Source organism: Solanum lycopersicum, chromosome 7 (genome assembly GCF_036512215.1).
Source record: "Solanum lycopersicum chromosome 7, SLM_r2.1".
NCBI classification, from domain to species: domain Eukaryota; kingdom Viridiplantae; phylum Streptophyta; class Magnoliopsida; order Solanales; family Solanaceae; genus Solanum; species Solanum lycopersicum.
In genome coordinates, this window is record NC_090806.1 from 61,211,371 (window position 1) to 61,237,098 (window position 25,728).

The window sequence follows — 25,728 nt, forward strand, 5'->3', positions numbered from 1 at the left end:
AAATGTATGACATCTTCTAGTGCCTAGATTGCAAGTCAAATAAGTTTTACGCTTACCAACATGCACGCTATTGTATCAAAGATATCGTTAACGATATATTATTTTGTATCAATTCATAATACGACATAACTTATTGAGATCTCATCACTTCACTATTTTCAGTTATGTACCCCTCTTACGAGGTTTCATGAAATTTTATGTCGTAAACTCTTCAAGAGTTCATTGCCTCCTTATTATGATCATTTTGATTCTTTGACCCTCCCCTTTTAGTTAGATTTGGTTAGTCAATCATGCTTCATGCACCTCGTAGACTCTATCCTTTAGAAACATTCACTAGGAGCATTTACAATTTTTATGTTGCTTCTTAACTCCCCCTTATGTTAGACAAACTAACATAAATTGATGGGACTTCAAACCAATATTTTATCATTATAGTGCATCAAGATTTGAACCAGATGTCTTAGCCCCTGTTGGTGCGATTAGACATGAATTCATCGTCTTATTCTTATGATGCGATAAAACTTAAATCCATATTTTACCCACAATGAGGCTCATCATCAATCTTTCAAAGCAATTGTAATTTTATCACTTCTAATAATTATTTATATAATCGTATATTATAATTACATACAAAAATAAGATTACTGATTTATCATAATCAACGTTAATAGTTAATATTATAGTTTAATAGATCATACCTTGTGCCAAAATATCTACATTCATAATCAACTTTCATAGTTAATATTATAGTTTAATAGATCATACCTTGTGCCAAAATATCTACATAAAGAATTACATTAAATTTTCATAAGTAATATTTAAGCTAGATAAATCAAGTAAAAATAATATCCAAACACATGAACAGAAGTCTTAATGATTGATATGACCTTCTCTTTTCCTTGAGAAGGCATGCGTGACTTTAGTTCTTGTGCACGTTTTCTCCATTCTTTAGATGGCAGAGACTCGTGCAGATAAAATGTTATAAAATAATGAAAAGAAAGTAGAGAGAAAAGAAATTTTTTATTCATTTTGAATTATATTTAGGATTCATAGATCATATTATATCATATATATAAAAGGAAAGTTTCTAACCTTAAAGTTGAATTATCATTTTATTTTTATTTTATCCCTAAAATAAATTAATATTAATATCTATTTAATTAATGGAAAAGGGCCTAAAATACCCTCAAAGTATTGAAAATGATACAAAATTACTCTCCATTCACCTATTGACTTCAAAATACCCTTGTCATCCATCTTTTGGTTCAAAATTGACCACTTATTTAACGGTTTATATTTAAACTATTTAAATATTTTTAAAATACGTGGCGCTCAACTATTTATTATAATTTGACTTATTAATATAATTTATAAATCAATCCATTACCCACCCATTACTAATTAAATTTCTCTAAATTAATAAACCTGTCACATTATTAATGCAAGCTACTGTCAATTGAGAGTTTTTAAAAATTATAAAAGTAAATGATCATATATTCAAGTGGCTTAATTAAAATCACCGATAAACTTAAAAATTTGACTATGTTCATCTTTATTATTCTTACGTCTCAATTATGTGGTGTTACTTCATAGGTAACTTTTTTTCAAAATAATATATTAAAGGTTTTAAAACAAATCATAAATATTTATAAAATTATATTTTAAAAAAAGTGCATGAATTGATTCGGGATGTATTAATTCTTACCTTTAACCATAAATTTCTAATTCAATTTTGAAAGAAAGTGTCCTCCTAAATAAGCGGCTCAACCTAAATTTAATTGGGGCTTCAATTCGGACTCGAATAATTTTGGATGTCATTTCAGGAATCTATAATTTCATCGTATTTTAGTAGTGTTTATGACGATTTTGATATTATAATTGGATTATTAATAGAGTGAGGTTTAGTTAGTAATGTGTGGGTAGTAGGTTGGTTTATAAATTATATGAATAAATTAAAATTATAATCAATAGTTGAACGCCAAGTATTTTAAAAATATTGAAAGAGTTTAATTTTAAAACAATTTAAAAAGTGGTCAATTTTGAACTCAAAGGCGGATGACAAGGGTATTTTGGAGCCAATAGGTGGATGAAAAGGGCATTTTGAAGCCTATAGGTGGATGAAGGGTAATTTTGTACCATTTTCAATAATTCAAGGATATTTTAGACCCTTTTCCGTTTAATTAATTACATATTAAGTAATAGTTATATTTAAATTTATGCATCAAACAAGATCTTAATGCATCATATTTCATGTACTAACTAAATATAGATAATGAAGAGTCTAATAACCTTTCAATTTTAATTTGTAATATAATTAGGGGTAATAAAGAGTCTATCTAACACACTCAAACCACATTATATATATTCCTTCTTTTATTCAAGTTTGTGATCATCTTGTATTCTTCATTAGGTTATGTTAGTCTACATCAGTTGTAATTTTTCATTACCAATTTGTAATTATAAGAATTCTTACTATTTTATTTATTTGTATTCTTTAAAATTTCATGCATATTCATTTTCTTTTTGTCGAGAAATATGTAAATTATAATAGTTACAAGATGAATATTTTCCAATATGAAGTTGTAAGTAAATTTTTATTTTTCATATCTTTATCGTTTTGAGTTTTTAAATATAACTTCGGAATTGATTACTGTATTTTTGTATTAAATCATTTCTTCTATCTTTAGGATGTATATAGTAAAGCTAATCACATTTTGTATTTATTATTAATTATTTTAAGGGTAAACATGTAAAAATCCCATAAAATAATAATTATGTCTTATTCATTGTTTGATAATCATTTATCTTTTTAAAACAACATATTTAAACTTTTTCTTTTCTTTTTTATATGTAATCTAAAATGTTTAAAATTTCATGTACTTGACTATTACAAGAGGTACAAAATAAGTGCAAAAGTAAAAATAAATATATTGTATATTTATTCTTAATATATTCATGTTTTCTTTTTTGTTTATCTTTTTTATTATTATTATATGATTATAGTTTTTATATATATGATATGTTTTGTCTACAGTAAGTCGATTTCTAACAAAATGTAATTCAATTAGTATGAAAATATTTTTGTCTATACATTTTAATGTGATGTCTTTTATTATGAATGTCATTTCTTTATTTACTTTTTTTTCCGTTTGAAATTATAATTTTTTCTATAAATTTGATGGTACACCGCCTAAATATTTTGTAATATTTTTCTTTATACTATCTTTTTTTATAGACAATTTCTTTTTTGGTTATTGAAACTTATGTTCAGTAATTAAAAAATATTAATTCCTCTGATATAATAAAATAAAAAATGTTCATGAAGTATTTAAAATATCAAACCTTCAACATCTAACACAAAATTTTCATGTTATATTTTTTGCAGATATTATTCTTATGTCAAACTTACATATGAAAAGACTTAGATTTGAACTTAGCTATATAAATTTAACTTTTCTAATATCAATTAGGGGATAAACGTGCAATGCACGTTCCGAGAACTAGTTTACAATAAAGGAAAACTCCTTTATTTATAAGGGAAACCTAACTTGGTCCCCAAGTAGGATTCCTAACTATATACTAAAAGGACTCCACATAACTAGACATTCACTATAATACAAATATGCATATAACAATACTTAATTTATGAAAAAATCATTCTAAATTATTGTTATACCGCGCAAAACCCGTACAAGTTTTCTAATAAGAAGATATGAGATTTCAAAATTTTAAAATGTGAAACCAATTTTTAATCTACAAAGGAGATTCCACTCAACCAGAGGTAATACATAAGTATTGCCTTTTATATAAGCCAAAAACAAAAAAGACTAATACTGCAGTACTTAGTTGTACAATATGTCATGTGAGTAGTACTATTAATATCTTATCCATATTTAACTTTAATTTACCTTATCAATATTTAGGAATCATTTCTTATTGTGTTAGAAGAACCATATTGATAGAATAGGGGTTTAACTATCATCTTTATTTTCTCAAATCATTTCTTGAATGAAAGTCAATTGTCACATGTCTAATATTGATATCAATGACTTAGGTTAAATTAATTGTCTATAACAATAACTCATGTAGAGTGAAAAAAATAAGCAGTTAATTGAGGGCTATAACGATAATCAACAGTGACTATTTTCCAAATAAATCGGATGCAATTGCAATTCAAAATTAGGCCAAAAAAGAGCAAACAAACTAACCATTCAAGTTTGAAGGGTAAAAGTGAGCCATACTTAAGGGGTATTTTAGCAAAATAGGGGAAAGAATGGTATTTTCAGACCTTTTCCATCAATCTACGAAGTTTATACGAATTCAATTATTTGAATTGGTATAAATTAAAACTATTCTCCATCCACTTTTTGTCTCCAAAATACCCCTCACGCAAACCTTTTAGCTCGAACCAATACCTAAGTAGCTGTAGGTATATTCTGTCCATAAAAAAAAAAAAGGAAAAACAATACCCTAAGCAAATACAGTCACTCTTGAAGTTGGTGGTTTCTGGTGAAGTTGTTACATTTTAATACATCCATCTTAGAACTAATACTACATATTTTGATACAAAAATTGAACTACCAATACCAAATACCTTATACTATCTCTTGGTGTAGTGAACAAAAACAATAAGAAAATGGCCTCTAGCTACTTCCATCAATTTAAACAAAAAAGAGTAAAAATTGAGTAAAATGATAGTATTTCCAGGTTGCGTTAGTATTCTCATAGTTCAGTAATTTTGTGTTAGAAATTACCCCTTCAAAGAGTAAAATCGACTGCCGTCCTCTATGTGCTTGCCATGTGTCTGGTCAAATAGTTTTTGCCAGTGCATCAAGAGAACTGGACCTTTGAAGGGCACCATTATAAAAGTAGCTATAATCTCCAGGAGCAGGTAACAATAATGACATTATCATATTAGTGTTTATTTGTTTAAAGTGTCTAATATGATCATGACATATTAACTTCATTGAATGAAAGAGATAGACTCTAACAAATCTTTTTTTTTTCCTTAAACTAATGCAAGTTAGCTAAAGCAATGTGCCTATATATTCTGTTTGGAGTTGATATGTGTAGCAACTCGAACAAAGAAAAGCAGCTCTTTCAAAAGTTGCCAAAGAAGTATAAATGGCTAAATTTGGTGATTTGAGTAACTTTCTAGTGTTGTGTATTCTAGTAGGAATAGCGGGTTCTAGCTATGGTCAGTTGCAGCTTAACTTCTATGCAAAGAGCTGTCCGCAAGCAGAAAAGATAATTCAAGATTATGTGTATAAGCAAATCCCAAACGCTCCATCTCTTGCAGCTGCATTGCTCAGAATGCATTTCCACGATTGCTTTGTCAGGGTAAGTTTATACCTCATTTCACATGAGGACTACCATTTCTTAAAGTAGTTTCCTGATTTGTTGATTGGAATTTTACAGGGTTGTGATGGTTCTGTACTCCTGAACTTCACTTCGAGCACTAAAAACCAGACTGAAAAAGTAGCAGTTCCTAATCAAACGCTGAGAGGCTTCTCATTCATTGATGGTGTGAAGAAAGCAGTAGAAGCTGAGTGCCCTGGAGTTGTCTCTTGTGCGGATATTGTTGCCTTGGTTGCTAGAGACTCTGTTGTGGTCACGGTAAGGACAAAACTCTGAACCAACTGTTGATAAATAGAATATGTTGTTAATCTTTATTAGCCTTTTTTATGCAGGGAGGCCCTTACTGGAAGGTTCCAACTGGTAGAAGAGATGGGAGAATATCAAACGCCTCGGAAGCCTTGGCAAACATCCCTCCTCCGACAAGTAACTTTTCCAGTCTCCAGACGTCTTTTGCCAGCAAGGGTCTTGACCTAAAAGACTTGGTACTATTGTCTGGTAAGCTTAAATTAGTACATCCGCGCTCATTTCTGCTTATCCTATATGAAAACTTTCCACACTCTCACAAAAATCATTGTTACTATGTACAATTTTCTATTAGGTGCACATACCATTGGAGTCTCTCATTGCCCGTCATTTTCATCACGTTTATACAATTTTACTGGAGTTTGGGGCAAAAAAGATCCATCTCTAGACAGCGAATATGCAGCTAATCTTAAGATGAAGAAATGCAAATCCATCAATGACAACACCACAATTGTCGAAATGGATCCTGAAAGTTCCAGTAAATTTGATCTTAGCTACTTCCAGCTTGTGCTCAGAAGAAAAGGGCTGTTCCAATCTGATGCAGCCTTGACAACAAGTGCGACAACAAAGTCATTCATCAACCAGCTAGTACAAGGATCAGTGAAACAATTCTATGCCGAATTTGGTTTAGCAATGGAGAAAATGGGAAAGATTGAAGTGAAGACCGGCTCTGCTGGTGAGATTAGGAAGCACTGTGCAGCTGTGAATAGTTAAGAGCTAGCTTTCTTTTCCCTTTGTTCCCAACTTCCAATATTCGTGTGTTTGTATTTTGTATGTAACCTTTGTGTGAATGATTCGCGATAACATCCATCATTTCTTTTTGTACTTATTCTTGTATATTGGTGGTTTCTCTTGAAATATTAAATCTCCCCGTACTCCTATTGATTGAATTACCATAATAGACACTTGAATTGATGATTGCGTTTTTAAATTATGAGCCCTGCTACTTGAAATTTAGCCATGGATGTTGAAAAGGGAAGGAAAAATCCAGTTAAGGCTTCCAACATGAAATACAATCAGGCCTACCACAAAGTCTTATGCTCTTCAACAATCTAGCAAGTGAACCGTCTCACTCAGATTTCAAGACTCAGAACTAAAGATATTTTTGTACTAAAATACGTAAGGAACTCAGAGATGAAAAGTGCTGCTGCAGGGGAAAAGACTTGCATAAAACCATCAATAATCACAAACAGGTAAGGTGACTGTAACAAACAATGTCGACTATGCTATTTTTGTTCCATGATAAGCTGAACAGTGAGTACATAAATAACAACTTGCACCCGAAAATTCCTCACTAAACAATTGAAGGTATGAGAATCATTCATGATATGGACTGCATTTTTTTATTTGCTTGACCTTGGAGAAAATTTAGACGAGGATCGCCTTTTATTAAGAAACTTAAGCTAAGCTTCCGTACAAGTTATTCAGTGTCTGATAACAGTAGGCAATTGATATGCAGCACAACAGTATTTCTGGTACTCTTCCAATGACTTTTAGAACTGGAACACTTAGAAGCTTCAACTTGCATGGCAATAAACTAAAGGGAAAAATTCCCCAAACTTTGGACAACTGCAAAGAGTTGCTAGTTCTTGATTTAGGAGCTAATGACGTGGTTGGGAACTCTTCCTAAGTTGAGAGTATTAAGCTTGAGATCGAATAAGTTGCATGGACCAATTAGGAAGTAAAAACATGTTTCTTGAGCTTAGAATGTTGGATATCTCTTACCAACGAGTTTGTTTCAACATTTAAAAGCCACGAGGACAATTGATCCATCAATAGAAACACCAATATATGGAACTTACCAAGACACTGTAGCTGTTGTAACCAAGGGATTGGAGCTTGAAGTTGTTAAAATCCTTTTCCTGTACACCACTATCGATCTTTCAAACAACAAATTTGAAGGGCATATTCCAAGTATTTTGGGAGATCTCATAATGGATTGAAAGGTCGGTCACATACCGCCATCACTTGGAAGTTTATCTTCGGTTGGACCTGTCAAGTAACCATCTTGTTGGAGAGATACTCTTGACCTAATTCTATTTCATTAATATAAATAAGTGGTAAATATGGTAAGTAATACTCTTGACCTAATTCTATTTCATTGTTAACAACGCATCAGATACACCCACATTTATAAGTCATTGAACAAGTAATGTAACAACAAACTCTGTCAGGACTCATCGTTACAAAAAAAAAAGGATTCATTTCCTAGATATATACAGAGCAACAACAACACACTCAGTGGGATATATATACACAGAGTGAAGTATGCAAATAAGTTACTAGCCATACAAAGAAAATAGGAACACTGGGGATCAGGTGGCGACATCAGAAGCCAGAATCACATGAGAAGGATGCTTGACATTCCAAGGTGTGAACCAGTAAAACCACTCCGATAAAATCTTCCTTCGACTAGAGTGAATCTAGTATTCCTGAAAAAAGTTGCCTAAATCAGACAAAATATCTACAAGGAGAAACAACACTGTTATGACTATTCATCAACCCCAAGCAAAAGATATATATCTAAAGAACAAAGTTTCCTTTATTCACTGCATGAAATATTTATGGCAATGTGTCTTGCAAATAGTTGGCTCATTCTCATCAGACACCAACAGATTAGCATCATGCACTTCATATCACATGAAAGCTTCAGACAATTTGTAACAGAAGCTGAAGTACATTATAAATAGTCAATGAAATCTAATTCAAACCAAATTAACAAGAACATCTTAAAAGGCAGTCATTATCAGCAAAGAGCAACAAGTTAAATTCCTGCTAAACATCTGTTAATCAGATGCAAATTTTGTAACAAATAACAATGGAAAAAAGAAATGTTGAAGGAGCTTCAGTAGCTCAACCACCATATTTATTGGGCAAAACTCAAAAGTAAGAAACTCCAGAGTGAAATCCTTGTTTCCCTATCCCGCCCTTACTGTCCGCACCAGTAATCAATCAACCATCCCAACAGCATCCAACCAATCATATCCCAATCACTGTTTCTTTTTATTTGGCAAGTATACATACCCCACCCCTCTCAACATCTTCTCCCTTGAGGATTACAGACCTTATCAACCGACAAGAGAGAGCGAGAGATTTTGTAAATGTCAAGAAACAGGATTAGACCATTACCAAGGAAAATAAGCATAGACATGACAACATAATAACACATAAACAAAGACCAAAATGAAGAAGGATATAGTGGGCTTGTCAACATACTGATTAGGCAGTAGGCCTACTTGTCTTGAATTTCTTTGCGCCATATGGGTCCAGATTCCAGAGTCTTATAGAAAGTGTCAACTGAGATATTTGTCCTTTGCAGTGGACGAGTCCAATTTCTGAACAACTTGTTAATAAAAGCAAGTAGCAACACTGCTTCCCTTGACATCTCCCCCCACACTTTGCACCAATCTCTTCAGCTCAATTTACCCTTAGCCCAATGAGAAATCAGACAAAACAGTACGCTGCAGGGGCTCACTCAGGAAGAAGGGTCAGGATACACGACAGGATGCTTAGAGAGGTGGACAGAAAAGGAAGATGGATGAAGTTGCAGCAGGAGGAACCTGGGTATCCCGGGAAAAAAGATTCCAGTTTTCATAAATGGAAAAAAACCTTTACTATCACTAACCTGGCGGAGGGGAAGTGTGGCAGGGCATTATGATGCATCTTGAATCACCACCCAAAAGGAAAAAAGTAGAAAAGAAAAGCAGAAAAGACTTTGATAAAACAACTGGTAATTTTACCCATGATTCAGTGATAAAATGTGCACCAACCTCCCCTTTTATTCTTCTTCTGAAACTCCTACCTCAAACTCCAGAGAATTTTAGGATCACTAACAAGCCTCCTTAGATTTAAACACTGAGGTGTCCTTTATGAGACCTTTTCCCTATACAAAGTGGATCTGTCGAACCAAAAATGTAAGTCCTTTTCAGTCTTGAAAGATCATTTCACACTACTAAATAATAAATATGCACACAACAGATAATATCATATAATCATTTGTAACAGCCAAAGTAGCAAATATGCCATGTTTTGGCAGACAAGTGGCAGATATATAATTTCCAATAACCACATCTTAAAGAAGAAATGACCGCTGACCATTATAGTCTACATTGTTAGAGAGACTATCCTTAAAAACAATGACAAATCCGACAAACTGTCTAATCCGACTTTCTTACAGCTGTTAGATTAAACATTTTGTGAAAACATGAGTATTTTCATTTAAACTTCCTCGTATAGGAACTCGACATTGTATGAAATGGCATAAATGACACCTTTAAAAATCATTAACTGATCTAGAAAATGTTTCAATAAGGTCGTTTTACTATTTGATATCATATGAACATTGTTTACCTAGACTAACTATCATGTATGTTCCTCAGTTCCATCTTCACCATTACCCAGTACAGTTCCATCTCCACCATTACTCAGTACAGTTCCATCTCCACCATTATCCAGTACAGTTCTATCTCCACCATTATCCAGTGCAGTTCCATGTTGACCATTATTCAGTACAGATCCAATTTCTTGAACAACATCAGTATTCGAATCTGCCTGCTGCGCAAATCTATCTTCTTTCCCAACTAAAGCCAGGCTTTCGAAAAAAGGCTCACCATGGAATGAGCGATTGGTGCCATGGATTCCAAGATAGCTTATGTTTCTCCTCTTGGGGTTGTATGAAACCATTCCGACCATTCTGGCAGAAATCAACAACTCACCGTGAGTCCTAAATCCCACAACATTCCTGAATCCTCCTCTCAAATCAATATTATGCAGTCTACTCCAAGACTTCACCACTCCATACTCTTTCATCACCCATATCCAGCAATAATCACTCTGCCAAAACTTTTCATACTCAATAAGGGCAAGCGACGTGCCCGTAATCATCACATCCAATTTCATTACATTTCTCTCAGCAACACTATCAGGCAAGCTTATTTCACTGAACTTTTCATTCCCCACATCAAATGCTACAATAAAACTACAATCTTTACTATTACTGCTGCTGCTGCTACTGCTACAACTACAATCATTGTTGCTATTCCCATTATCATCATCATCGCTTGAATGAGATGCAATCCAATGAACAGCCCCATTAAGAAAAGTCGAAACAGAATGATTTTGATGCAAAATATAAGAAGGGCACGCATCAGAAATAGTCCTCCAAACCCCACTACTCAAAGAGTAAACCTCAACCCCAGGTGGAACCAAGAATTTAACAGCCCTCAATTTATCAAGAAACTCAATCGTCGGTGGAATCTGCAATTTATAATCCTCAGTAGCAGTACTATTATAAACAACCCTAACAACTTTATAATCATGCTTCACACCATCAAACCCAAACCCATAAATACAAGAGCCACGTCCATTATACCCCAAACTAGGATTCGGCAAACCCACATGTTTACGAATTATAGGGTTCCATAAAACCACAGTATCCGTAAACTTATCATAATCATCAGACAAGCAAATAAGACCATTACAACAACCAACAATTCTCATATACTCACTACGACTTCTTTCAGGACATTTTAGCTCAAGATATTCCTCAAACGAATCGGCATCTGATGATTCTCCTAACTCTTCATCGTCGAAGTGTAACGCGTAACGTTCAACCCTATCAAACATGTTATAATGCCGGACAAAGAGTAAAGGACGGCGTCCGGCGGTGCTGATGTGGGTGTTGTGATGGAGAGAAATGAAATTAGGGTTTATGATTATGGAATACCATGATTTGCATACGGTGGTGCATTGAACAAGGGTTTTCAATGGTAATTTTGATAGAATTTCAACAAGAACATCTTTTGGAAGATAATCGGACATTGTTCTTCAGCTTCAAAATTCCCAGAAAATGGAGTTTTTTTTAGGGGTCGCTTGAATGAGTGAATTTCCCTCTTTAAAGGAGGAAGTGGAATTTACACGCAAGTGCATGCAAAAGAAAAAGATGGATAATTTATCTTATTTTATTTTTAGTTATTTTCGTTGAAATGTCATTATATTTAAATTTATATTGAAAGTTATTTGTATTTAAGTTTAACAAAATCCAAAGTTACGTCAAAAAATCTTATATTGAGCGAAGCTCTTCCTAACAAAAAGTTATTTCATATTCGAAGGAGTCAAATATAAGATATCTAGTTAAGAACGAAGAGTATTTATTATTCAACCGCAATTCTTATTGATTAATATACTTTCATTTTTGGTCCTTTATGACTAAGCTTTCCCAAGTATCACAATTTTGAAAAAACTTTTTTGAGGAAGATCGGTTGGTGTGATATTTTTTCTTTTTTCGCTATAGTTAATTTGATTGATCTTCGAATTAAAATTGAGTTAGATTAATTTAATATTTAAAAAATTATATTTTGATTTTTAAAAATTATACAAAAAAATGTTGTAAGTTATCATCCATCTCATACTAATGTGATTAAGAAATATCATATCTCAAAATGCTTGCTTGTAAGAGTTTATACAATTTGACTTTCGATAAATAAAATGTGACAAATAAAAATGAGAAAAAAATACTAATTAAAAGAAAATACGTTTTTGACTGCTCTATATCGGAAAACATAACGTATTTTATTACTTACAAAATTATATTATCATCAAAGATAGAAGTACTAAGACAAATTTAAGGTTGCGAGTGTTAAGACGATGAATGATTATGTAAAATTTATGAATATTGCAAACATAAGAATTAAAATTTATTTAATCTAATTAATTATAAAATTTATGTACTTATATTATGAGGATTAAAATTAAAATTTGTTAATTATTGGAATAAAAAATATTTAAAAAAGATTAGCTTTACCGTAATGGGAGGCTTAATTGATTGCTTGATACTCATCACTCCTTGTTAATCCGAAGTAATGGATTGGTTAAAAAGAAACATATTATACTGCATTATTTATGTGTTTGGTATCCAAATTACTCTTTCATGCATCATTTGATGACTTATGCATAATATAATATACTTGTTGAGGCCTGTCTAAGGAGTTACGTAATTAAAAAATATCATTTAAAATTCAAAAATAAGTTTTATAGATGGGTGATTAGACTAATATTGTTGCATCAGATGGAATGCTGATCAATCAAGAATTTTCATGATTATATCTAAAAGATGTATGAAATGAAGATGTTGAGGTGGATGTGTGGTCATACTATAGGAACAATAAAGTTTGAAAATGAGGATATTCGGGAAAAGATGGATGTAGCCTCCGTGATGAACAAGTTGAAGAAGAGATGCATAGACGCACTAATGAGAAGGCGCAAAAGATTGGTCATAGTAGATACAAGGAGAGGCAAGGATAAACTAAAAAAGTATTGGAGAAAGGCGATAAGACAGAATACGATCTAGTTTGAAGTTACCGAGGACAAGATCCAAGAGTTAGGAGGATACGTATTAGGGTAGAAGGGTAGTAGATAGTGTTATCGTAACGTGTTTGTGATGGCACTAGTTGTCTTATTATAGTTATTATATTTTTTAACAATCTATCCTAGTATGTTGTTTATGGTATTTCAACTATTGCATGATCATATACAGTACAGATGAACAAAAGAAAATCTGTAGAGTGTGTCTAAAACAATGCAAGAATTGATATTCACTCCAAAAGATCTGTTACATTTTAGTATTCAACAGTTCAAACTATTTCACTTACAACACCAAACTCAACCTATTTTCAGCATCTTCATTTACAGAATATTACACAATCTACAGCTTTTAAATATACTTTTTGACTCACTACAGAAACACTTGCAAAAGAAGAAAAAATATCAGTGTAGGTCTGGCCTAATGTAATCTGGATCTCATAACAGCCAGAATTTACTTCCTAAACTCAACCACTACTCAGGTGAAATTAAACAAAAAAACTGTTCGCATACCTGAACCTGCTTCCGTTGTCAAACTTCTATGCTATTTACATATTTCTTTTTCTATTAGAGCTCCAGAAAACACAGGATACATCTCGGGACCTATGAAGAAACACGAGTGTTTTGGCACAATCCTTCTTCAAGGAAGCTAGCAATGGCTTCAATTGTCAGGAACTTCACAGAGAAAAGGTGTAATATGCATATGCAGAATAAGTTCTTTTTCTCTTATTGCATCCTCGTGAGAGTTGACACATGATGGAATAGTCTTTGTCAGTGATTGGGTTGCAACCCGGGATATCCATGATTAACTTTTTGTATCTAGTGGTTGTTAGCCAGCATTCCTGCAAATGAATCAATATCAGTTCATGTGGATTTGACGATAAAGGAAAGTCAGTCCGTCTATCTGATAAAGAGGCAGGTAGATTACCACAAAAGGAAGGTGGAGGTGTTTAGGATGAGCTGCTAAATCATCCAGCAGCTAGAGTGGGAATCAGCTGTCACACATCTGACTGGCCAAAGCTCCGTCCTCCACTACCAATGGAGGAATCCGTTAGATATCCATATAGCTTAGTCCCTTTATCCCGGAAACAAGTTAACTAAACCATCAGACTGGACCTCAAAAGACGCTGCTAAACAGTTAATTTGATGTCCTAATCAACCTGACCCAAAGAAGCGTGCCACTGTTGAATAAAGCTGCCCTTTTTCAAACGGTTTTGATACATAATCATCCATACCGCACTTCACGCACTCTTCATTTGTTGCTTGAATTACATCTGCTGTCATTGCTAATATTGGTGTGTGCCAATGAGCCACTCTGGCAGACATGCCGGAAAATAACTCACCAGAATTGACCTTTTCATTATATTTGTTTTCTAGATTACGTATTTGTCGTGTCGCTTCAAACCTGCATATGTAGATAGAAACCATCAGAGATGTGCTCATCTAAGTGATCAAATATCCACAGACCCGCACATAATTCCTGTCCCTCTTTTTTAAATGTGGGAAGGTGGTGTTAGCAAAAGGAAAAATTAGATATGGATTTAAGTTACTGACCCATCCATTTCAGGCATTTGGAGGTCCATAAAACAAGCATCAAACTTGTGTGGTGGATTAAGATGTGTCAAAGCAGCCTTTCCACTGTCTACACAGGTCACTATCGCCCCATACTTCTTTAGAGCACCTTCTGCCACTCTCCTGTTTACATTATTGTCATCTACCACCAATATATGCTTTCCTGTCAGCAAACTTCCAAGAGTTGTAGGTTGAGTCACTTGCTTCTTATTTTGGCAGCCAATGGCTTCTTGAACACATGTTATCAACGCACTCAACCGCACAGGCTTTGTTAACACGTGATCCACAATTCCAGCTATTTTAAGCTCAGCTCTCTCCATAAAGTTCATACATAAGAGACAGATTTTTGGAGGCTTCCCCAAAGTAGTAGTTGAGCCATTTGGTCTGACCTCTTTCAACATATTACTTAGTGCAAGAGAAGTTTCTTTATCCCAACTATCTTGGTCAACAAAAACCACGGCTAAATGTTCCAACGAACTGCAAAATAAGCAAAATTTCGACTAAATGAATCAACAATGCAAACATCATTAAAAAAACTGCAGCACTTTGAAGATCCACCCCACTTATTCAGTCAGTTTTGTTAACAGACCAAAAGCAAATATTAGAAAATGATCCCTACTAATGATTTTAACTTTTAGATGCAGGCAGTTCATACAATCCAAATGGCTCAAAGTATGCAAAGTCCTAGGTTTGAGTCTAACCTTCACCCATCAACAAAATCCTTCTATATGCTAGGCCCAAGCTCGCATATGAGGGGTTGTGTTGCAGATTTAAAATAGCTAAATAAATGTATTGACTCACTGATAACTTAAGCTTTTGGTCTAGGGTATTCACATAATTCAACAAGTTTCAAGATGGACATCTTGCAGATTATTTGACCTGATTCTAAATACTTCACTTGCTGCAAAGCGAACACTTGTAATTCAAAATCAAGTAGCGTTAGTGAACATGCTTATCATGGGACAAATTGAACAAAATGCTGCTTACACATGATCTGAAGGTCCTTAGTTCCTCCCATAAACTGTCTTTACAATAAGCTCTCTCTCTCTCTCTCTCTCTCTCTATCCATCTCACAGTTACTCCTATCCTTTGCCCAATCTCCCAGATAATGCCAATTCCTTGATGTCTAACTTTCCCTAATATGTCATCAGAGGTAAAGAACTCAAGATGGGTTGAAGGAAGTGACAGTGTTGTTCTACAGTAAAGACTATTTATCAGTGTTCTTCAAAAGGTAGAAAGTTTCTCACAGCATATTAATTGACATGCATTGATGGAATTTAGAAAGACTTGTTTAGTAGAAGTTCTACTTTCTATCTACAAATGCATCTGATACTTCAGACCACCATCAACTTTGCGCTCTAAAAAGGAAACATTACCATGACATTACCTAGTATTGGAGTAATTAGAGAGATATGAGCATGCTGAACGCATTGTGGAAGTTATGTTGACACATATACCCAGTCTCTGCAAATGGTATCTTGTGACCACTGCCCTAATGCTTTTATCATCAACCACCAATGCTCTTAACCCACGAAATTCTGGAAAAGCTGGATCATACTGTTTCCATTTACGCTCTAAAGAACCTTCTTCTCCTCTTGTGAAGGCTGCAGTGAATGAAAATGTACTCCCTCTGCCAGGTTCACTGAAAAAGCCTATTTCTCCCCCCATGAGGTCTACCAAACGTTTGCTAATGCTCAATCCTATCCCTGTTCCGCCATATGTTCGAGATGTTGAACTGTCAGCCTGCATAAAAGGTGTGAAAATGCGGGCCTGTGCTTCAAGAGGAATTCCCACACCAGTGTCTTCTATGGTCACTAACAACTTGATCTTTCCCACTTCTTCCTCTGTGCTGCTCAGCCTATCAAACTTTTGCCAACTTTGCCATCTGTCAACTACAGGAAACCCACTGAAGGTATTCCAAGATGCATTTGACCTTTCTTGAACAAAGGTTAAGCTTTGTTTCAAGACTTCATCCGTCACATCATGAGGGTTCCTCACTTCATCAGCTAAATGTACTGTGACAAATATGTGCCCTTTGTCATTTGTGAACTGCATTATGACCAAACAAGATTTTAGTGAAGTGAAAGTAATGAATTGGGGGATAGGTAACAGATGATCTTCCTTAAAACTTGTAAGGCATTTTAAGTAGTACATAATGAATAATGAATAAAGTCATCTTCTGTTTCCTTTATCGAGCAAGTATGATTTCTAATCATTTAAAACATTCAATATTAGGTACTGAAAATTGGTGGATAAGCAAATAGACCCTACTCTTTCTTGTAGAATCATTATCAGAGAAGGCTTAACCAACCTTAACTGAGTTTCCAACTAGATTCGTAATTATCTGCTTGAACCGTCCTGAATCTCCGATAACAACTTCTGGGACTAGGTCAGAAACATAAACAGCCAACTGCTTCCATGGAATAACACAAAATACAAGGCATCATGAGCTAGCTAGAGGAATGACAGTAATAAAAGAGAGAGAGAGAGAGAGACCACTAAACTAAGAGAGGAAAATGTATGTAGTTATGATATACTAACTCGTGAGAAAAAGGGCATGATAATGTACCTCAATCCCTTTTTTATGAGATTTTCCCGAGAAGAGCGATGAAACATTATCAAGTTCAGCACGGAGATCAAAAGGAACAGCCTCCAGCTCAAGCCTTCCTGATTCAATCTTAGCCTGATCCAGCACCTCATTAATCAATGATATCAGTTCATTCCCACTACTAAGAGCAGTTTGTGCATAATCCAGTTGCGTTAGGTCAAGGTTCGTGTCCATGAGCATCTGAAGCATGCCTGTACTTATTGAAGAAATTATTATCAATATCTGAGCATAAAAGTAATAAGGATCACCCTTTTCCAGCCTCCCTTTCTGTTAATTAAGTGCAAAGTTGTAAAATTAAAGCATGTTAATTACCTAAAACACCATTCATTGGAGTCCTGATTTCATGAGAAACCGTTGCAAGAAACTGTAAAATGAAAGAAGTAAGTAGAAAAAAAAGTGTCTTCCGAAGATGAATAAAAGAAGTGGATCTATTTTAGAAGATTGAAACCTGTGATTTTGCTATATCTGCAGCCTCAGCACGATGTTTGAGCTCCATCATTTCCTGATACTGACCCTCAACTTCAGCAATTCTGTTGATGGCAGCATGGAAGATATGACCAATAAGCAGAGTGATAACAAGGACTCCGACAGATAGAGTTATTGCAGTCCAGGGTGGAGAAGGTTTCTGCTTGAACCTGTGATAAAAGTAAAGATAATTATTAACTGGAAATATATTCATCGCATTAAATTTTACATCATGGACACTACTATCATTTGACCTGCAATGCATCTCGTGGCTCCTTGCAGGATCCCCAAAATCAAGGTTGCTAACGTGAAGTAATCCTGTGTCGTTCTCATCCATGCCATACATTTTAATTGGAGCAAACTTGTTAGTTGTATCATAAACATTTACCACAATAGTTTGTTTGCTCGCAAGCTGCTGCAGAAGCTTTTCAACTAATGATGGAACATCGTAAGAAGCACCAATGTACCTTTTCAACATTAATGCAAAAATGAACTCAATAAGAAATTAGGGATAAAAGACTTGATCACCACAAGGACAACATCTAGAGCTATAATAGAAAAATCCCAGGTTTATAGGAGGGAACTTACCCAACAGTAGCATTGATGCGGTCCACCGGGGTAGCATAAGGAAGGAGATGAGTATTATAGACCGCAAATGTAAGAACAACACCCAGGTGATTGGATTTCAATAGCTTAAACGGTGACGTCAAAACCCCCTTGCCAGAAGCCCTCGCTCGCAAAATGTTCTCACGATCTTCCTATAAACAACAAAAATAATAATACCGGTCTCAAGAAATAGCAAGGTAAACTCAAGCACATAAGGAAATTCCCTACATCTTGCAGATTGAGAATATAGGTTTTTACACACAGTTAAACGAGAAGACACGGGAATATTAATACACATGAAACTTCATAAGAAAACAAAGGCACTATGTTCCAATGGAAACACAAATTTAGGTAAAATCTCATACAGGCCATCATAGTTATATAAACACTTGGGAATAGTTTGGTAGAGTGTATTGGAGAAAATAATGCTCGCATTAGCTTGATGTATTATTAGTCCCTTAATACACTTTACTAACCTATGCATAACTAATGCTTGTATTAGTAATTCACTCTATTGTGTATTGAAGAGTGTATTACTAATACCATCTATTTCTATGCATTAGTAATGCAATGGGCTCTAATGCATCCATTGACATTATTAAAGACAGAATTGCCCTCAAAAACTTTTTTTTACATCCTTTCCACTATATTTGTGGAGGGTATTTTTGTAAACAAATATAATTTTCTTTTTTAAAAAAAATTATGTAATGCATAATATTTTTAGTACACCAAACCAAACATTGCATAAAAAAAGATCATCATAACTAATGCAAGCATAACTAATATAACCATACTAATGCAAGCATTAGTAATACACTATATTTTGCATTATTCTTATACACTCTACCAAACGACCCCTTACACTCTTGACCAAAAATATACAAGTTTGTTCCAAACCATCACTATTAGAAATTTTCCCTTCTCCTAGTCTGGACTAGGTGGAAAAGACATTGTCAGTGGGCTGGAGTGCAAGGGGATCAAAGTTTTTGAAGTTCATAGTTTTTTATTTTGGTATCACTATTTGCTTCCCTAAATGTCACTTTTATTTCATACATAATAGTCGAAGTTAGCTCGTTTTATTTTATAGACAACATTTACTCTCCTCCATATGATAGATGAACACCACTAAAGGTAAAACAATGATTATACAGTGGAAAAGTAACAAAAAGGTATGATGAAAACATAATAAAATAGTGGGAAACAATGGAATAAGCATTAAGAAAATTAATGAAAAACATTAAAATGGCAAAAAAGGGCAGCCCGGTGCACAAAACATCCTGCAGTAACAGGTTTGGGAAGGGCAAGCAAAGAAGAAAATCTCGCAGAAAGGGACATCGCAGGACGGAGTATGATTGGTAGAAGGTGAAGATTCCACCATCTCGAACCTGCCCTCAACAGTTGCCATCCATTCTTGTTTACCCTCGATGCAGAATAATCTATCTAAGCCAGTTTTACTACTGGAATATGATATTCCAGCAAATTAGTGAAAAGAGGAAAAATAATTTATAATCAAGAATGCACACCTTTCCAGACATCATATCAATAGAGACGATATGGGAAACTGTTTGTTGTGAAAATATGACAGGCGCATATTCATCTTGATCAGGAGCAGGATCCAAGTTTGCAGGGATATAATCATGTCCTAAAGTTTGGTCCTCTGCTTCCATTTTCTTTATAGTCCACCCATGCAGCTTCTCAAACTCTTCTCTCTCTGAGTGACGAACTCTTAAAGCATAGGCAACACCACTTGTAAGTGGCCTTTCGAAAGCTGTTCTCTCAGTATATTCTTCAAAAGTTTTCTGTAGAGTGCAAGAAAAAACATCATAGTTACATTCAACGTCCACTCGAGATCTCACTTATCAGATTCCATTGTGGAAGACACAATTTTTTCTGAAGAATTCGATTTAGATGCTCAAGTCGAATTTGGAGCATTCCAAAAACTTGGAGATCCAACTACAAAAAGACAGGCAAAGACAACTTGTACTTTCTTCCTCCCACTTTATCATGCTTTAACCTTTCTTTTGTTTTTTCTTCTTCATTTTTTGGCAGTGTGGAGAGGATGATATAGAAAGATTGTCTAAATAATAGTTTCTCTTGATTAATTTCATTTATGAAAACTGCAAGTTGCAGCTCCTAGTATTAGTAGTCCAGTTCAATCATTAGTACAAGTTGTTGAATCAGATCCATAGCAAAGCCTATGGCCTGCTCCCACCAATAAGAAGAGGGGGGAGTAAAGAACAAAGGGAAAAAAACTGATATCTGATTTATACATGGACAATTAATAATGACAGAAGTTAAAGGGAAGTGCACTAACTATGGAACATACAACCAAAATATGAAAAACATATAATAAGAGTCAAAGTTAATGGAAGCTATAATTGTACCTGGTCTATTGCAGAAGGTTGTTTTCCATGGTGAAATGTGGAAACAAGAATAGCCAATGCATGAACATGGTTCATGCTTACGTTGAACTGGTCCTGCAACATTCGCGCTCGTTCGTCACACATGCTTGTCAGTGTTTCTTTCCTCCTCAATGCAATGTCTGCACTCAGGTACAAATACAACCAGATGGCTAGAGTCACCCCACCAAAGACAAAGATAACAAGAGCCTTTTTCCTCCACTTTCCACCAGTTCGACAGGAAATCTGAACTTGCTGCTGCTGCAACTGCTGTAGTGGATGAAGTTGTTGAGAGAGTGGTTGCTGCTGAATGAATCCGTTCTGTTGATGTTCCCCACCTTTTGCACATAACAGAAGTATCTTCCAACTGATCACAATCCCAAGAAGGACCCACCAGCATAGTTTTGTGAAACAGAAGGCAATACTATCACAATGCTCTGGGTTAAAATTCCCAACTTCTCTTATTTGTGATGCTTTCTGATAAAAATGAACCACAGAAAAGCGGTGTGAGCAGTCTAGATAATCACAGGGTTCACCATTTCCTTCAAGCACTCCTTGAGGATAATTTTCTCATTATTTCAGAGCACATGTTAAATTTGCAATTATTTACATGAAGAGGACAATTGATACATAAAAACAAAAGAATTTTTTGAACTTTTTGCTGTATGCACTTTGGTAATAGTTAGAGTGCACATGTTTGTCCTAAAGCCAATAATTACAATCAGCTCAAAGGCCAGTCGTCCTTCAAATTATACAATAACTTCCTGACTAAAAGTTCAATGTACAGAGAAGAAGGAATATACAGAACCAAAATTGAGTAAACGATTAGTTTGTCCAAAGACTTCATATACATAACCAACTAAAATCATGAACATTTCCTTAGTTGCAAGGTAGAGATAGTAAAGATCAGTTTCTAACCATTCATAAGAGCTCACCTTTTCAAAGAACTTAGGATCTGTTGAGATTAGAGAAGATAAACGATGCAAAACAAATGGTAACGACTTTTCATCTAGTGAAATGTCACTATTTTTCAGTGTCTCCTCATCTGGAACTGGGCACTGGCCTTCTGCTTCAATATTGTCTACAACCATCTCATGCTGTTCATATTCCAGACTCTCCGAACCTAGCACCTTGAGAAGGCAAGTAATGGTAGTACTCATAGGCATTTCGTGCTTATGAACTTTTGAGCATTCCAAGGATGAAATCTACACAGTTGATATCACTGAGGTCAATTACTATAAACAGAGATATCTGATCTTTAAGCATAAGAGAGAGAATGGTATGAAAAGATGACCTTTATTTTTCTTTTCCTTCGACAACAATTTTTTTTTGATAAATTCCGAAATCAAAATTTAGCAAAGCTTTTAAGGTAGTACGAAAAAAAGGGAGCAGTAAAAGTGACATTCAAGTACTCCAACACGTCAAGCCATGCTTAACATGTCATTCCAGAACTTCAGGTTACATTTCTAAAGCTGACATCCAAGGTAGAATCGTTCTTGAAATGCTCATCTCTTTTCAACTCTAGAAATTGGGAAAAAAACCCTTTAATTAATTATTTTTCCATCTCTTTTCTACTCACTCGTCTCTTCTTCCTTTCCCACAACCAAGCCTGAAACGTTCGTTTCGTACATGGTGTTAAGTTTACAGGAGCTAAGTGAGTGCATAAGAGTTTTAAATTTACTCAACAAACTAGCTTAACTTTATTAGGAAGTTCTCAAAGATAGTACCTTCTGAAGTTAATTAATATTTGTATTTCTCTATAGCACTAATGCAGTATAGGGGTAACAGATACTAGAGAGATATTTAATTTGAATTTTAGTTTCTGGTGACAATTCTTTTGTTACATGTTGGAATAAGCAAACTATAAGTGGCTCCAGAAGGAATTTATAAAAAATGTTATATAAAAGTGGGGATAAGAAGAGGAGAATCAAACCTCCTAGACAAGGTGAAAGTTCAGGTAGTCACCTATTGAGCAACTAAGATTACCCATGGCTCTAGACCTAATTTTGGTTTTTCACCTATTAAAGAAATTGCAAGTCCAAACTGTTTTCTCATTTGCAAAAATAGGAATATAACCAGAAAAGCCACATCACTATACATTAGCACCGTAGTCGAAGCAAATTTCAGCTGCATACTGATTTACAGAAGAAACTACAAAAAAACCCAGCTTTCTTCAATGATTGGAAGGCGTATATTGGGATAAATCTTTAAGATACTACAAAAAAACCCAGCTTTCTTCAATGATTGGAAGGTGTATATTGGGATAAATCTTTTACCAAGTATCAAATACACGAAACAAGTTCTAACATTCAACTTGCCAATCTGATCTACAGGGTTCTGACTGAAAATAAGTGAAATTTCAATGAAGAAAAATAGAGAGCATCTACTTGACCACAAAACAGTAACAAACAAAAGGCAAGAAAAAGGAACAAACAGTTGGAAGGGAAATGCTGGATGCGCACATCAACGATTATACTGGGTGAAGTTAGGAACTCTTTTTCCTTTCCGAACCGGCTCCTCCCAAAAAAGAACAAGTTGCAAATCAAGCATGAGTTTGCTTAGAATTCCATAAAGTTTCACTCAGATGAAAGGTTTTTTAATTTGTTCAACCATGATTCAAGAAAGGTTCTCAGCAGTTTTGATCAAACACAGAAAGTTTGCAACTTAACCTCATAAAGCTAATCCTTTTAAATGTAATTGAATTAGTTGTATCTACCCTCTCACTGAATCTGCAATCTTCTAAATTTTCGTTTTTTACCATTTGAACAGAACAGAATATAAATATAGCAGCAACTATTGAAACATCAAACGAAAAAGACATCAAAACATTCAAAGTAACTGCAACATACCTGATCTTTTTCAAAGAATAAGGTAGCTAAATCTTGAATTTGTTCCTTGCTGACATTGAAACGTTCAAGAAGAAAATAAGATTTATCTTCATTTAGTTCTGACGCCTCCTTCTTCCAACTATAAACATCACCATTTAAGCTAATGACCAACCAAAAAAATCCAATTCCAAAGAAAATGAGCCATAAAAACAAAAGCTTCCTTTGCCATTTCCACCCACAACTTGGTCCTGGCAAAGACTCTCTGGCCTTCTTCAACCTAAAACTTGAAGAGAAGCTCCCATTCATGCCCAACAATTTGCAATTTAAGGACATCTTTAATAGAATCCACCTACATATCTTCAAAAAATGCCTTGAAAACTTAAGAGCAAACCCACTCAGAGCAGAAAAGCTCATTAAAAGTCAATAATGGACCTGAATTTCAGCAATTCTCAAGCAAACACATCTCGTAATTCCAACAGAAAGCTGAAATTGATTAATTTCAAGATTCTGCTATAAAGCCTACCTCTACAATATCCAAATCAAACCCTTTAGTGGAAACCCCAAGAAGGGGCAGACAGAAAAGCAGATTCTTGAACAAAAAAAGGCTCCAATTACTCACTGCAGCTGAGTAAACTATCCCTGGTCCCTTAATCTTTGCTATTTCTGGCTCCTAGCAACTAAAGATTGGATTTTTACTCACTCAGAAGCAATAAAAACCCCAGCTTACTTGTTATAAAGAACACTGGAAAAGTACAATCATGCCAAGACAACAAGTGGTTAAAAAAAAAAGACCATATGTTAGCTGTAATGGAATCACTGAATGGAACAGAAAAAAAGAAGCTGTTTTCTTTTTTCTTTTCCTATATCCAGTTTTTCCCTCTGTATACTTTCTATATCCAGGTCCTATTTCACCCACCAGTACAACACAGCAACCAAACAGAAAATCAAGAAAGAAGCATCAAGATCAAAACTTTATCCCACAAAATCTCATCATGGATAAAAATGAGGTGAATCCCAGTTGGTTTCACTGCAAAACCAACTGGAATAAATGATCAGAATGTGGGATAAAAAGAAGTACCTTTCTTTTCCTTTTCTGAAACACCTCTCTCTCCTCTCTCTCTTGAGTTTTTTGGTGTTAGCATATGATGTTGAGGCTGGGGTACATCATTATCTCATCATCCAAGTGGGGAAGGTTGAGGAGAGAAGAAAAAAAAAGCATACAAAAGTAAAAATAATTCAAACTCATACCATATTCTTTTATCATTTGCAATAAATTTAATCATAAAAATTATATAAAATGTACAAATACCTCTTAAATTATGATTAAAATTTCATATATACACATTAATTATATTGAGGTTTTATTATTCTTAAATTATTTTATTATTATTTTGTATATTTTTTGTCTTACGTGACACACTCCATAATTTCACGCAATTGAGGCATGTGGAAAATATTTAAATGTCACGTACATCAAAAAGATGCACAAAATTACAAAAAAATATATATTTAAAATAATATGTCCTTAATTTAATTAAGATATATCTCCAAAATTTCGATCATCATCTTTCCCCGAAAATTATGCATTTCTCAAATGTTTACACTTCCACAATATGCAAATTTTTGTTACCATATTTCTTTTCTTGTCTATATAGTAAAAATAATAAAAAGATAGTTTTCTTTGCTTTTTAAGATAGCTCCATTCCTTCACTGTCCCTTTTCAGTTTCAATATAATGTAACTGTAAATATTTTTAAAAAAAAAAAACATTCGATGTCGGGCACATTGGATTCTTACTAATTCAAAATCATCTCACATAGGTCTATATAGGGTTTTTCCCCTCGAAATATTGCCTTCGATTAGAAAAAATAATACTTTTTTATTCTAATTTATATTACATGTTTATTTTTAAATTCATATTTTTTCTTACTTATCAGAATTTAATAACGCTATCGCATGTTTGCTCTCACTTATTTGATAAAAAAATATTTAAAATTTATTTTTTTAAGAATAATTTAAAATATTATAAATATAATTATATTTTAAAATTTTAACATCTAATCAAATAACATCACATAAATCAAACGAACAAAATATAAATATATGGCTAGGCATAATAAATATAAAGAATGGGAGAGGAGAAAAAGAAAGAAAAAAAAAAAGAAAAGGGATGGTTGTGGGAAGAGCTAGCCAGTTGTATTTGTTCATTTCACATGGAGAAAAGAACAAAA

General features: G+C 34.1%; 3 protein-coding genes across 4 annotated transcripts; 1 reads left to right on the plus strand and 2 right to left on the minus strand.

The window, feature by feature from the left end:
* The first annotated feature begins 5,077 nt into the window (after window positions 1–5,077).
* On the plus strand, window positions 5,078–6,519 carry TPX2 (peroxidase). Its single transcript, NM_001247715.2, has 4 exons — window positions 5,078–5,340; window positions 5,419–5,616; window positions 5,691–5,853; window positions 5,957–6,519. Exons 1-4 carry the CDS (start codon window positions 5,125–5,127, stop codon window positions 6,373–6,375), a joined length of 996 nt encoding a protein of 331 aa, NP_001234644.2. The 5' UTR covers window positions 5,078–5,124; the 3' UTR covers window positions 6,376–6,519.
* A 1,262-nt stretch (window positions 6,520–7,781) lies between these two features.
* LOC101262635 (F-box/kelch-repeat protein At3g23880-like) lies at window positions 7,782–12,447 on the minus strand. 2 transcript variants are annotated; one of them, XR_742420.4, is made up of 3 exons: window positions 10,012–12,447; window positions 8,878–9,559; window positions 7,782–8,093 (listed from the first exon to the last, which is right to left on the minus strand). XR_742420.4 is itself a non-coding variant. In XM_004243825.5 (2 exons), the coding sequence occupies exon 1, from the start codon at window positions 11,479–11,481 to the stop codon at window positions 10,024–10,026; it is 1,458 nt and encodes a 485-aa protein (XP_004243873.1). In that variant the 5' UTR covers window positions 11,482–12,447; the 3' UTR covers window positions 7,782–8,093; window positions 10,012–10,023. The 2 variants fall into 2 exon arrangements, 1 of the variants encoding a protein (XP_004243873.1); XM_004243825.5 differs by lacking the exon at window positions 8,878–9,559.
* A 783-nt stretch (window positions 12,448–13,230) lies between these two features.
* On the minus strand, window positions 13,231–24,814 carry LOC101255900 (histidine kinase 2). Its single transcript, XM_004243510.5, has 14 exons — window positions 23,520–24,814; window positions 21,606–21,875; window positions 20,656–21,147; window positions 19,795–20,070; window positions 18,254–18,423; window positions 17,920–18,132; window positions 17,649–17,835; window positions 17,513–17,564; window positions 17,162–17,391; window positions 16,904–17,002; window positions 15,980–16,641; window positions 14,575–15,069; window positions 13,949–14,425; window positions 13,231–13,862 (listed from the first exon to the last, which is right to left on the minus strand). Exons 1-13 carry the CDS (start codon window positions 23,910–23,912, stop codon window positions 14,176–14,178), a joined length of 3,789 nt encoding a protein of 1,262 aa, XP_004243558.1. The 5' UTR covers window positions 23,913–24,814; the 3' UTR covers window positions 13,231–13,862; window positions 13,949–14,175.
* Window positions 24,815–25,728: the final 914 nt, after the last annotated feature.

Bases quoted from the DNA above. Each gene is read 5' to 3' on its own strand.
- LOC101255900 (XM_004243510.5), bottom strand. From the start codon at position 23,912: ATGAGCTTTTCTGCTCTGAGTGGGTTTGCTCTTAAGTTTTCAAGGCAT. The intron at 20,071-20,655 runs GTACAATTATAG...TGCACTCTACAG, and splicing joins AACCTTCTGCAATAGACCAG to AAAACTTTTGAAGAATATAC. The intron at 17,392-17,512 runs GTAATTAACATG...CAATAAGTACAG, and splicing joins TCCAATGAATGGTGTTTTAG to GCATGCTTCAGATGCTCATG.
- TPX2 (NM_001247715.2), top strand. From the start codon at position 5,125: ATGGCTAAATTTGGTGATTTGAGTAACTTTCTAGTGTTGTGTATTCTA. The intron at 5,617-5,690 runs GTAAGGACAAAA...TTTTTTATGCAG, and splicing joins GAGACTCTGTTGTGGTCACG to GGAGGCCCTTACTGGAAGGT. The intron at 5,854-5,956 runs GTAAGCTTAAAT...ATTTTCTATTAG, and splicing joins AGACTTGGTACTATTGTCTG to GTGCACATACCATTGGAGTC.
- LOC101262635 (XM_004243825.5), bottom strand. From the start codon at position 11,481: ATGTCCGATTATCTTCCAAAAGATGTTCTTGTTGAAATTCTATCAAAA.